Source organism: Macaca thibetana, chromosome 2 (genome assembly GCF_024542745.1).
Source record: "Macaca thibetana thibetana isolate TM-01 chromosome 2, ASM2454274v1, whole genome shotgun sequence".
Taxonomy (NCBI): Eukaryota; Metazoa; Chordata; class Mammalia; order Primates; family Cercopithecidae; genus Macaca; species Macaca thibetana.
Window position 1 is genome coordinate 32,998,009 of NC_065579.1, and position 13,923 is coordinate 33,011,931.

Consider the following 13,923-nt stretch of genomic DNA (forward strand, 5'->3'; position numbering starts at 1 on the left):
TATCAGTGGCACTGAGGTTGAAAAACTGACACTTGAGCCTTCACTTCTTGACCCTCCCCACTCAACTACATCTGCTTTAGTTGAGGTAAACGCCATGTTGCTAAATTCAACGGTCACTTCTCTGCCCTCATTGTGCTCCATCTCTCAGCAGCATTTGACAGATTGATCATGGGTTTATTCCCGATTTTTTCCCTCCCTCAACTTCCAGTACATTCTATTTTCCTGGTTTTCACTGTCTTCTCTTTCTCATCCTCCTTTGCTAGATCTTCTGGATGTTCTTGACCTTTAAGTATTGGAAGACTCAAAGCTCTATTCTCATACCTTCTTCCTTCTTTACTTACCTCTCACGTGGCATTTCTTGGGGAAATCCAGTTCCATGTCATCAATAACCATCTATCCTGTTATCTCCACTTTATTTCTCCCACTTGGACCGACATCCCAAACTCTAAAAATATTTCCACATGGTCATCTAACAGGCATCTTAAAATCGGCATGTCCCCAAACACATTTCTTCTTGTTTTTTTGTTTGTTAATCTTTTATTACAGAAAAATTCAAAAATAAATAAAAGTGAAGACTAGTATAATTACACTTTCCTGCCTCACCCCATGTTCCCATCACCTAATCCAAACAGTGAACAACCCCTGGCCAATTTTGTTTTATTTATACTCTCACTCACTTATCCTCCCACCATGCTAATTTCATACCCTTCCTTCCTCCTCAAACCTCCAAGATCTGCTTTGTCGTCCATATTTAAAGCAGATGATCATGCTTCGTATTTCATTAAGAAAATAGGAGTGAGGAGAGAACCTCTACATATGTTCACCTACTGTAGGTCATGTAATATATGGGATTTACTTCAAGATAATCATATATTCCATGCATAGACATTTCAGGTTGCATCTTTAAAAGATTATTTAAAAATGTAACCACAATACCATTCTTACACCAAAGAATTAATAATAATCCTTTAATATTATCAAATATCCAGTCAGCCAAAACTGTTTCCCTTAACAACTTGCCCCTCCTCCAGCCTTTCCTATCTCAGGGACTGGAAACTTCATCCATCCAGTTGCTCAAGACAGACACTTGCAGCTGTCATTGATAAATCTTTTTCTCTCACTCCCACATTTAATCCATCAACAAATAGTGGTAAGTCTATCTTCAAAGTACAACCAGTATTTTATCATTTCCCACAACTGCACTGCCACCCTCTGGACCAAGCCAACATAATTTTCCATCTGTGTTATTGCAATAGCCACTGAACTGGTCTCTCTGCTTCCACTCTTGCCTCATATAGTTAGTTCTCCATGCACCAGCTAGAGACATCTTTAAAAACACAGTCAGATCAAGTCATTCCTTTATTCAAAGCCCTTCTGTCATTCTCCATGTCACTCAGAATAAAACCCACTTGTTAACATGGCCTATAAGAATTTATATAACGTGGTCTCTGTGAACTCTTTGACTTCATCTCCTCCTGCCTGCCTCCTCGCTCCATTCTGCTTCAGTGTTCCTCAAACATAGCAGCACATACTCTTCCTCTTACTTCAGGGTTTTTTTCTTTTCTTTTCTTTTTTTTCCACATACTCCTCCCTCTGTCTGGAATGCTCTTCTCCCAGAAGTCTGCTTGTTTTCTCACTTCATGCTGGTCTTCACCCAAATGCCACCTTTATAAAAAGGCTTTGCCTGACTACCTCATATAAAATAGTGCCTCCTCATCCTTTGATACGCATAATTCTTTATTCCTTAATCCTCTTTCTGGAATAACATTGATCTGTTTCTCACATGTTATATATTTCTTTGTTCATTTTCTTCCCCTCTAGTATGTAAGTTCCATGAGAGCAAGGTCTTTGTTCTGTTCACTGCTGAATATCCTGTGCCTAGAGAAGTGCTTGGAAGATAGGACATGCAAATGGATATTTGTTGAATGAATGATTGCTTTGTAGTATGCCTTTGGTTCTGACAATGAGCACCTGCTTCCCAACACTCAATGTGGTGCCCTCTCACTTGGTTTCTGTTGGATTAAACCTCAGGTTATTTAAGCTGAGAGATAAAAATGCCCTATAGAAGAAGTTTCATTACACAATATACTAGAGAGGGGGGAAATTTGTAAAAATTATTTATAAGTTGTTTCATGTTGAATTAGAGATATGAAATATGGCCACTTGAGAGCAGCTCAAGATAACAACTGTTGCTATAGTTGTTTTTCCTGGCACTTGTTTTGAGTGTATTTCCTCAAAATTATAGCGTCTTCTTTTTCCCCAAGGCATGTGAAGGAAATTTCTTAATCAGATGACATTAAACAAGACCTTATCTCATTTCTGACACTGGGGCGAACCTGGATTATAGTGTCTTCTTTTCCCCCAAGGCATGTCAAGGAAATTTCTTAATCATATGATATTAAACAAGACTTTATCTCATTTCTGGCACTAGGGTGAACGTGGATTCCCTGGCTATCCTGGTGTCCAAGTAAGAAGATATATTTCTGGGCCTGGCAACTGGTAGGCAGCATGTGTCATTTGTTTGTGCTTGTTTTTCTTTACACTCAAAATTCTGCTTTTGATTCTATTAAGGGAGAAGATGGTGACCTGGGCCATCAAGGAGAAAAGGGGGCAAAGGGAGTAAGAGGGAAGAGGGTAAGAATCAAAGAGACTTCCTAAGATCTATAGAAGCCCATATCATTTCGGAAGTACATTTTCACTGGGTTAGGACTTCTTAGCAGGAAGCCTATTCCTGCTCAGTCAATGCTCATTCCACACCTTCCTTTGGCTATCCCACTCCCCACTTAATCCCACTCTCATTTATCTCCTGAATACGAATACAGTTTACCAAGCCATAACAACAGAAAATCCAAGTTGGGAGTTTTTGTTTTACAATACCAACCTTTTAAAACCAAGTTTGGGAGCACCTCTGTCTTTGGTAAGTCTAGACATCATGTGGAAGGATATTGTTTTGGCTGTTGAGCAAACATTGCTGTTTCTTTAGAATTCTTCAAAGCCTTAACTGTCTCTTGCTATTTTTAGAAAAGATTCTTGAGAATGTAGTTGCCATCTTGGTGGACTTTGAGTCCACTGTGCTTTATACAGTCTCCGATTAAAAACCAATTCCTTTGTGTTCTGAACAGTCAGCCTTGAACAGCCACAATCACTGGCAGCTCTTTTTGAAAGGAGTAAGCCTGTGAATATCTAACATCTTGGTAATGTTTAGTTGATCATCGTTAGACACCAAGGTCTTCTAGGAAATGGACTAGTGTTTACTGCAAGAAAGAGGAAAGGAAAGAGAATGTATGTTTTCTAGGTACTCAAGAATTAGTATTTTCATACATTGGCGAGGACGTAAAGAAATATTTGATCTGTGCCTAACTTGGCTTGCTGCTGGCTATGGTTGCTCTAATCAACTAACTTTTATTTCTAGTTTCAAATAAAAAAAGATAAAGGATTCACTGTATTTAGATAACACTGTGTCATTTCAAATACTTGGAGGATGAGCAGTGAACCTATGGCCACCATGTGCCTTTTCTGAAACACTAAGAATCAGAAGGTGGTAGGGAAATTTTTCCTTTTTCCTGATGTCAGGCCCTTAATGTAGACGTCCTGCATTATTTTTATTATATAATCTCAAGACTCAACGGAGTGTATTGAGTCATCTTTTAAGGATCGATCTAGAAGTGTGTATTTGTGTGCGTATGTACACATATGCATGACTGAGGTTGGGCATACGGGGGGGAATTTGGATGGTTTCCATAAAATGACCTCCCTCTCTTTCTATTCTCCATGTCTTATCCCACAGATATATAATTTATAAACTAACTGGTCAATAGCAGACTCATTGGCATTAGGAATAATAACATATCAAAGTGGATCTGATGGTTGTAATCAAGGAGGAATCTTATTCTTCTGGCTTGGTCTTTTTTTAGGGTAATGCTGGCTTTCCTGGATTAGTTGGAACTTTAGGTTACCAAGGCCCACCAGGACAAATGGTAACATGTACCCTTCTTTTTCCTTTTGTTTTCAACTGTTGTATAAAAATAAATAAAGATTTGATAAAAGGCATCTCTTAAGAAATGAACATTTGGGACATACAGTGGGATTGACATAGAGAATGGGACAAATTTTCCTACAGCATATTAGCTTCAAGTCGTTATACAGTATATTTATTCAATATATATTTTTACTTGAACATGGGGAAGATATTAGAGTGGCTGGAGATTTATGAACCTGTGTAAATAAATAAAATGATTCATAAAACTCACTGGAGAGTGAGTTTATCATTGCAAACAAGATGAGCAACAATATTTATGCAAAAACCAGCAGGAAAACCTAACAAAATACACTATTTATATAATCTTAACTAACAATGTTGCAAGTCCATGAATATTTCTAAAATTCCCTGGAACATCATTTGATATGAAAGGAAAGACTTTGAGGCTATGATTCTTCTGCTCTATGCCTTGTCCTAGGAGGCCAGACTATCAATCCACGAGGGATGGCACAGTAGGTCAGCCATGGATTGAACCTGGTGGTCTCACTGCAGTCTAGGGTTTACTGGAGAGGTGTGACAAAGTCAGAAAATAAAAATTTTAGTGCTAAAAGGACCATTCATGGTATTTCTACAGAAGAGGAAACAAAGGCTGAGATGCTGAGATAATTATAGTGACCTGCCTGAGGTCACAAATTACAACCTTGTAGATTCTAAATAAGAACAATGATCTCTAGATTCCCAGAGGTTGGAGCCATGAAGCTCTAATCTGAAGGTTTGCAGAGAAGACTTCTTGTTCAGTATCAGGGCAGACAAAGGGTGGTGCTGGATGGTCTGAAGAGAAGATAAGGGAGGAACTGGGGTCTACTTTAGAACTATTGATGAATGGTCCTGGGATCTGGGATAGCCCTTTTTCTGAATGTGATCCTAAGCTATGGTTTCAAAATGACCTGGTCCTCTAGAAGTGTTTCTGTCTAGGCCTTCTGGACTCAGAGGTCTTGGATACACCTCTTAGGCACTTCCTAAAGGAGTCAGACAGAACTCTGGGGCTGGGAGTGAAGGACAGAAGATGGTCTATGTAGTGTGGTGGAGTTATTTTGCCAACTCCGTAGAAGGATGTGTTGGATCTCAAAATTTTGCATTTAAAACTCAAGTTTCCATTCTTTCCAGGGTATCAAGGGCCCCAGAGGTTTGGTAGAAATGACGGTAGGTGAAGATTTTAATTCCAAATGTTATTTTTATTTATTTTTTTTTGAGGTGGAATATCGCTCTGTTGCCCAGGTTGGAGTGCAGTGATGCAATCTCAGCTTATTGCAATTTCTACCGCCTGGGTTCAAGAGATTCTCCTACGTCAGCCTCCCAAGTAACTGGGACTACAGGCGTGTGCCACCATGTCTGGCTAATTTTTGTATTTTTAGTAGAGACAGGGTTTCACCATGTTGGCCAGGCTGGTCTTGAACTCCTGACCTGAAGTAATCCACTTGCCGCAGCCTCCCAGAGTGCTGGGATTTTACAAGCATGAGCCACTGCACCCAGCCAAAACTTTATTCTTCTTAGAACACAAAGCTTTCCACTTTCACAAAATAGAAATCTGTTAATCTTAAAGATTCTTTAGTTTTTTCCTCTTACAAATTCTGTTAGTACTTTAAGTTTATAGACTTTACTTTGAAATGTTATCACCAAGTCAAATAAAAATAGTAGAATGATATTTTAAATCCAGCAGGGAATTGGGATGTTTTAGAGCAACACTAGTTGATGTTAAAAAAAGAAAAGACTTTGAGGCTACTACCTTTCTGTAATGTGACTTTTTGTAAAGCTCAAAAACTGCTTATAAAGTATTTATAAACCCACACACAGGCTTTTGTATAGCACAGGTTTTTGTGTTTCATGGAACACTTGAAAACAGTCTCAAAAGTTATGACAGTGTTTCATCTCCCAAGTACAAAAATACTATTAGGCAGGGGGTGGGGGGTGTGGAGGCAACTGAGGAGGAGGAAGTGATGAGGTCTGGGATGGAGGGAAGAACAGAACAGAGAGGAAGGGATCAAAGGAAAGAAGCATAATGACTAGGTGAGGTGGTAGGAGTACCTGTCTTGGCAGTCATTCTAAAGAAGTGATATAGGAATTGCTACTATAATATAGAGTGCCAAGAATTGAAGGCATTTCCCTGCATTCTCTGCTGAGATTCTTTGATTTCAACTTCTTCAAAATCAGGTTTTATTCCATTACTTTGTAAGGCAGATTTAAAAAATGGGTACCCCTTATCTACCTGTCTCCAAAAGTATGGGCACTATATTGCACACACATCTTTTAAATCTTTTAAAATATCGACTGGATTTAGAAATGTAATTGTAGAATAGTCTCATCTGCTCTGACAATTTTGGGGTTTTCTGTTGTAGATTAAAAAGCTTCAGATAGGCACTGATAACATCCATAAGACATTTCTAAGTGACAAGTGTGAATAAAAATATGCTTCAAGTTAAGTACTTTTTCCTTTTTCCTGTTTTCCCACATCTTTTTAACAGCCTTGCAAAATTGTTGATTTCACGCGTGAAAACTGCCGTAAGTTGTTTTGGAAAAGGCCTAAAAGGAGCCAGTGGTATGAGCTGGGGATGGATTACGGATTAGGGGCATAAGTCACCTGAGGCTTTGGCTGAGGTTTGGAAGATGCCTTATTCATTGTGAAAGGCTCTTATAAATTCATACAGTGGGCTCAGTTCCCCTTTAGGTAAGTAGTCTTTCCCAATGTGGTCTCAGAAATAAAATGGATTGAGAGCATGCCATCTCAACAATGAAGAGAAGCTCCACTGAGCAGTGCTGTGCCCCAGGAGATGTTGTAACTGCACACCTGTGTGTCTACATCTCACTGCTTCTTATCACAAAACAAAACAGAGGAGCTTTGTTCTTTTTATGTAACCCTTTTAAATAAGAGGGATCAATAGTCACCCTTTGAGAAGAAATCTGTCTTATTTTATTTACAGTTGTGTTTGAAAAATGGAATTATGAACAATCCAGTCTTAAGTAATGTTTTGTCATATCCCCAAGTTGGAATTTATTTACTATGTTCAATGCATTCCAGGATATTTGTGTCCTAGGATGTGTACATTTATCTACTTAATGGCCACGGGGCGAGAATGTTGATTTGGCAAATTGCTTAGTTTGGAAGTTTGGGTTTTCTCTACAATCATCCCACCTTTCTTACCCTAACCCTTCTATGTTCTCTCTGTTCCCATCCAGTGGCTGTTCAGGGAGATTCTGGAATTTTTTTTCCTCAGAATCATAAAGAATAATATCATCAGTGGGATTATGAATTAAAAGAGTATCAGAGTTGACCATATAAAAAGTTAAAACCCTTTTACACTGAGGGATGCCAGGAAGTCAAAAGTAAACAGAAAAGTGGGAAAAAATAATTTGCAATATAAGCAAAGGACACAGGCAAAGGAACTAACTTCCTTACTATACCATGTTGAAATACAAAAAATTGCTACTGCTCAATCATTTTTATCTACAAACACAGACATTGCATAATGGCTAAACCTAAATGTAAAAACAAAAAAACGAACACCACTTTTAAGTTGAAAATGAGCAAAAGACAGAAAAGAAAATATACAGATGTACAATAAACCTGTAAAAATGTTCAACTTCGCCAGAAGTCATAGAATACAAATTAAAACAATGAGATACCCATTTTGTTTCTCAGATTGGAAGTGTTTTAAAAATGCCAGAAAAATCCCTATTCAGATTGAGAAATGTATAAGATTACACATTGCTGGTGTGAGTATAAATTGATACAACTTTTCTGAAGAGCAATTGGCTGGACCATGCATATAAAATCAATGCTTGTAGAGATTTCTATAGGGCTATGATTGGACAAATGTGCACAGATACATGTACAAGTATGCTCCTCATAAAGGATCATCTATATAGTAGAATAGATGATATTGCTCTAAATTTATTGATGGAAAAAATCATTGCATACTAAGTGAATAAAGATTCAGAATAAATATATCTTAAGCTCCAAGTTTTATAAGATGAAATGAAATAATTATATATTTATTATTTATATACATACATACACATGATGAATTAAGGGTAATTCTAATTTTTTGTGTTTTTTTTAGTATTTTTTGAAAAATGTTACTTGTATACACACACTTATATATAATACATATAGTTTATAATTAATATATATGTAATTTTATATGTGTATATATTATATACATGTGTATAATATAGTTTCAGAATAGCTCAATGTATTCGTTAGGTTTAAGTTCAGTTGAATGTGACCTAAATCCTCAGTAACAGTGGTACAAATGTTATTTCTGAAACCATAGGCTGGAACTAGTCAGTTCAGGTTGATATGGAGCCTGTGGTGGTCAGGGATCAGTCCCTTTATATTTTCCTGCTTTGCCATTGTGTGTATATGGGGTGTTCTATTCCCCAAATCACTTCATGTTCTGAAAATATATCAGGCTTCAGTCATCACGTCTATATTTCAGCCACCAGGGAAAGGAAGGGAAAGGAGAAGAATATTTTTTCAAAGTTTTACCTATCATCTTTCCTATTGTCTTACCTAGAACTTATAAGATGGCTAAGTTGGGAAATGTTGTCTTTGTTCCAGTCATCCATAGGGCCAATCCAAAATTGGGGGTTCCATGACTATAGAAAAAAAGGGAGAATGGATTCTGGGGGACAAGTAGAGGTCTCTGCCACACTCAGCAGGAGCCTGAGAAGGCCATGCTTGAATTTCTCAGAGGAGATGGTTTTTCCTATTGAAGCACACACATGGGAAAGGTGCCACTGCCTGCCTAAGCTAACAATGTCTTCTTTTCTCTCCAAAATAATTTCCCTTCCAGCTTGTTCAAGAGGTAAATAATATTCCTTCTTACTCACTTTAATCCTTACCTTTTTTGAGGCATTACAGAACATCTTAAATCTGTATATCTGTTGTCTCAAGGTATTTCCAAATGCCCAGTGTTCCCAACCGAAGTGGCCTTTGCCTTGGACATGTCAAATGATGTCTCCCCGTTGGATTTTGAGAGGATGAGAAACATTTTATTGTCTCTGTTGATGAAGATTGAAATAAGTGACAGTAACTGCCCAACAGGTGCCCGTGTGGCCATTGTTTCCTACAGTGCCAAAACCAATTACTTGGTTCGTTTCTCAGACTACAAGGAGAAGGCTGCACTCCTGGAGGCTGTCAGGAACATCCCCCTGGAGCACTCATCTGGCCGCAGGAACCTTGGGGCCACCATGAGGTTTCTGGCGAGACACGTGTTCAAACGTGTACGCTCAGGTCTTCTCATGAGGAAGGTGGCTGTGTTCTTCCAGGCGGGCTGGGCCTATGATGCAGCTTCCATCAATACAGCCACACTGGAGCTTGCTGCAGCGGACATCATCCCCGCGGTCATCACCTTCACAAAGGGGCACAACCTCCCAGACACTCTGCTGGTATGTAGGGGGAACCACAAGTGGGCAGGGAGCTGGGGGCCCTAACACTTGGTTTCTACCTCTCCATCAAGGACCACATGAGGAATGAGAGGTGTTCAGGGAAAGAATTTCCCTGGAATTGATATGTATACCAGGAGTGAGGGCTCTCAGTATGGCCCATATACTGGTACTACTCCTAGTACCCACTGGCTATTCTTGAGCACCTATTCTGTGCTATGTGCCTCATAAATATTATCTTTACTTAATGAGTCCCACAACTCTGTAATGTAGGTGTTATTGTTTATTTCCATTTCAGGGATAAGTAAACCAAGGCTTATGGAGGTTAAATATATCATCAAAGGCCAAATAGTTAGTTAGCAGCAGATATTGTCTGCCTCCAGAGCCTGTGCTTAACCACTATGCTAAACTATATCACTGGGGGTCAGAGAATATAATTTTCTTCCTTTTTAAAAACCAGAGTATAACATACCTACTCATGTAACAAAGTGGACAAAGTGCAGTGATTTTAAATATACAGATGGATTAATTTTTATGTATGTTTAAATCCCTGTGACTGATATGTAGTTCAAGATATAGAACACATTCAGCATTCGGTGCCCTGTAAGTTTTCTTCAACTTCTTTATGCAACCATATACTCCCCATGGTAACTGCTTCTCTGAGTTCTATCACAATCAAGTACTTTTTGCCTGTTCTGGACCATCATATACATTGGGTCATACAGCATGTACTTGTTTGTATCTGGCTTCTTCCAGCCGACATGGCATGTCTTCTTGTTCCTCCATGTTGTGTGTGTGGGTAGTTCGTTCTTTATTATTCCTGTGCAGTATTCCATTGTATGTATACAAAACCCTTTATTTACTTATCTATTCTCCAGACTTTACATTCCTAATTGAAACCCATGCAACACACTTTCATGGAAGATCTGGGATGATTTATCAGAACGAAGGGCGATTTTCTTCTTAAGAGATTCCAGGCTGCTTATGAATGTTAGGTTGGATTGTGGGACGTTGACAATATTTCACCAGTTTTGAGCTGCAGAAATTGAAATGTTATGTGGCTCAACATAATAGCTAATCAATTCAGCCCATTTAATTTTCTCTGAAGGTTCAGTGTGCAGCAGAAGTGGTAGGTGAGAGATTTTGTTGCGACAGCTTTGAATATGCGTCTAAGAATCAATAAAGTTGTGACAGCTTGCAAACTGTGGGGAAGGATGGACAAAATATCTTGAGTTGAGGAAGCTAAAATGCAGAGGATGAGTTCCTTGTTCATCCTTACATCCCTGTTGCTTAGTGTGATGTCTGTACAGGGTGGGTTGGTAGGGTACATCCTCAACAACTGCTAGAATGGATTTATAAAGATGGTATAAACAAATAACTAATTAAATTAGAGATGCAGCTTTTGTCTTTGGTTCTTTCATCAATAATGAGGTGCCTTTGGACAAGTCTCTTCACCTTTCTTGGTCTTATTTTACTCAGCTCAAAAATGGAGAGGGGGTTGCAACTAGTTATTATCCAGGCTCCCTTCCAAGTGTAATTATCAAAGCGTTTATTTCGGAGGAAGGGATTTCCTTAACATTTGGAGAGTGACTCCTGGGGTGTGATCACATCCCTCTAATGCTCATCAGTGCTGCTCTCTGAGAGGGGATCCTGGGCAGACAGTGTTGGGATCTTGCATACACATGATCCTTTGTTGTGATGTTCTTGCCCTCTTAGTTGCCGTAGGTTCTGAGTACAGGGATATCACTGTATGTGAGAAGGACATGCCAGCTTGTGTACTTGAACCTCAGTTCTGTCATTTCTTTTTTTTTTCTTTTTTATTGTACTTTAAGTTCTAGGGTACATGTGCAGAATGTGCAGGTTTGTTACATATGTATACATGTGCCATGTTGGTGTGCTGCACCCATTAACTCGTCATTTACATTAGGTATATCTCCTAATGCTATCCCTCCCCCCTCCCCCCTCCCCACAATGGGCCGCAGTGTGTGACGTTCCCCTTCCTGTGTCCAACTGTTCTCATTTTTCAATTCCCACCTATGAGTGAAGCATGTGGTGTTTGGTTTTCTGTTCTTGAGATAATTTGCTGAGAATGACAGTTTCCAGCTGCATCCATGTCCCTACAAAGGACATGAACTCATCCTTTTTTATGACTGCATAGTATTCCACAGTGTATATGTGCCACATTTTCTTTTTTCTTTTTTTTTTAAATTTATTTATTATTATTATACTTTAAGTTGTAGGGTACATGTGCATAACGTGCAGGTTTGTTACATATGTATACTTGTGCCATGTTGGTGTGCTGCACCCATCAACTTGTCATTTACATCAGGTATAACTCCCAATGCAATCCCTCCCCCCTCCCCCTCCCCATGATAGGCCCCGGTGTGTGATGTTCCCCTTCCTGAGTCCGAGTGATCTCATTGTTCAGTTCCCACCTATGAGTGAGAACATGCGGTGTTTGGTTTTCTGTTCTTGTGATAGTTTGCTAAGAATGATGGATTCCAGCTGCATCCAAGTCCCTACAAAGGACACAAACTCATCCTTTTTTATGGCTGCATAGTATTCCATGGTGTATATGTGCCACATTTTCTTAATCCAATCTGTCACTGATGGACATTTGGGTTGATTCCAAGTCTTTGCTATTGTGAATAGTGCTGCAATAAACATACGTGTGCATGTGTCTTTATAGCAGCATAATTTATAATCCTTTGGGTATATACCCAGTAATGGGATGGCTGGGTCATATGGTACATCTAGTTCTAGATCCTTGAGGAATCGCCATACTGTTTTCCATAATGGTTGAACTAGTTTACAATCCCACCAACAGTGTAAAAGTGTTCCTATTTCTCCACATCCCCTCCAGCACCTGTTGTTTCCTGACTTTTTAATGATCGCCATTCTAACTGGTGTGAGATGGTATCTCATTGTGGTTTTGATTTGCATTTCTCTGATGGCCAGTGATGATGAGCATTTTTTCATGTGTCTGTTGGCTGTATGAATGTCTTCTTTTGAGAAATGTCTGTTCATATCCTTTGCCCACTTTTTGATGGGGTTGTTTGTTTTTTTCTTGTAAATTTGTTTGAGTTCTTTGTAGGTTCTGGATATTAGCCCTTTGTCAGATGAGTAGATTGCAAAAATTTTCTCCCATTCTGTAGGTTGCCTGTTCACTCTGATGGTAGTTTCTTTTGCTGTGCAGAAGCTCTTTAGTTTAATGAGATCCCATTTGTCAATTTTGGCTTTTGCTGCCATTGCTTTTGGTGTTTTAGACATGAAGTCTTTGCCCATGCCTATGTCCTGAATGGTACTACCTAGGTTTTCCTCTAGGATTTTTATGGTATTAGGTCTAACATTTAAGTCTCTAATCCATCTTGAATTAATTTTCGTATAAGGAGTAAGGAAAGGATCCAGTTTCAGCTTTCTACTTATGGCTAGCCAATTTTCCCAGCACCATTTATTAAATAGGGAATCCTTTCCCCATTTCTTGTTTCTCTCAGGTTTGTCAAAGATCAAATGGCTGTAGATGTGTGGTATTATTTCTGAGGACTCTGTTCTGTTCCATTGGTCTATATCTCTGTTTTGGTACCAGTACCATGCTGTTTTGGTTACAGTAGCCTTGTAATATAGTTTGAAGTCAGGTAGCGTGATGCCTCCAGCTTTGTTCTTTTGACTTAGGATTGTCTTGGAGATGCGGGCTCTTTTTTGGTTCCATATGAAGTTTAAAGCAGTTTTTTTCCAATTCTGTGAAGAAACTCATCATTGGTAGCTTGATGGGGATGGCATTGAATCTATAAATTACCTTGGGCAGTATGGCCATTTTCACGATATTGATTCTTCCTATCCATGAGCATGGTATGTTCTTCCATTTGTTTGTGTCCTCTTTTATTTCACTGAGCAGTGGTTTGTAGTTCTCCTTGAAGAGGTCCTTTACATCCCTTGTAAGTTGGATTCCTAGGTATTTTATTCTCTTTGAAGCAATTGTGAATGGGAGTTCACTCATGATTTGGCTCTCTGTTTGTCTGTTACTGGTGTATAAGAATGCTTGTGATTTTTGCACTTTCATTTTGTATCCTGAGACTTTGCTGAAGTTGCTTATCAGCTTAAGGAGATTTTGGGCTGAGACAATGGGGTTTTCTAAACATACAATCATGTCATCTGCAAACAGGGACAATTTGACTTCTTCTTTCCTAACTGAATACCCTTGATTTCTTTCTCTTGCCTGATTGCCCTAGCCAGAACTTCCAACACTATGTTGAATAGGAGTGGTGAGAGAGGGCATCCCTGTCTTGTGCCAGTTTTCAAAGGGAATTTTTCCAGTTTTTGCCCATTCAGTATGATATTGGCTGTGGGTTTGTCATAAATAGCTCTTATTATTTTGAGGTACGTTCCATCAATACCGAATTTATTGAGCGTTTTTAGCATGAAGGGCTGTTGAATTTTGTCAAAAGCCTTTTCTGCATCTATTGAGATAATCATGTGGTTCTTGTCTTTGGTTCTGTTTA

General features: G+C 38.9%; 2 protein-coding genes across 2 annotated transcripts in view; one reads left to right on the forward strand and one right to left on the reverse strand.

The window, feature by feature from the left end:
- The window catches only part of LOC126947030 (60S ribosomal protein L7a-like), a 428,366-nt gene that overhangs the window by 102,499 nt on the left and 311,944 nt on the right, over window positions 1-13,923 (reverse strand). The window lies entirely within an intron of this gene.
- Window positions 1-13,923, forward strand: part of LOC126947094 (collagen alpha-4(VI) chain-like) — a 105,984-nt gene that overhangs the window by 66,899 nt on the left and 25,162 nt on the right. The window contains exons 27-33 of the mRNA XM_050777724.1: window positions 2,432-2,467; window positions 2,572-2,634; window positions 3,915-3,977; window positions 5,147-5,182; window positions 6,502-6,538; window positions 8,833-8,844; window positions 8,934-9,427. Of these exons, the coding sequence (XP_050633681.1) occupies window positions 2,432-2,467; window positions 2,572-2,634; window positions 3,915-3,977; window positions 5,147-5,182; window positions 6,502-6,538; window positions 8,833-8,844; window positions 8,934-9,427 (741 nt within the window). The remainder of the gene's footprint in view (window positions 1-2,431; window positions 2,468-2,571; window positions 2,635-3,914; window positions 3,978-5,146; window positions 5,183-6,501; window positions 6,539-8,832; window positions 8,845-8,933; window positions 9,428-13,923) is intronic.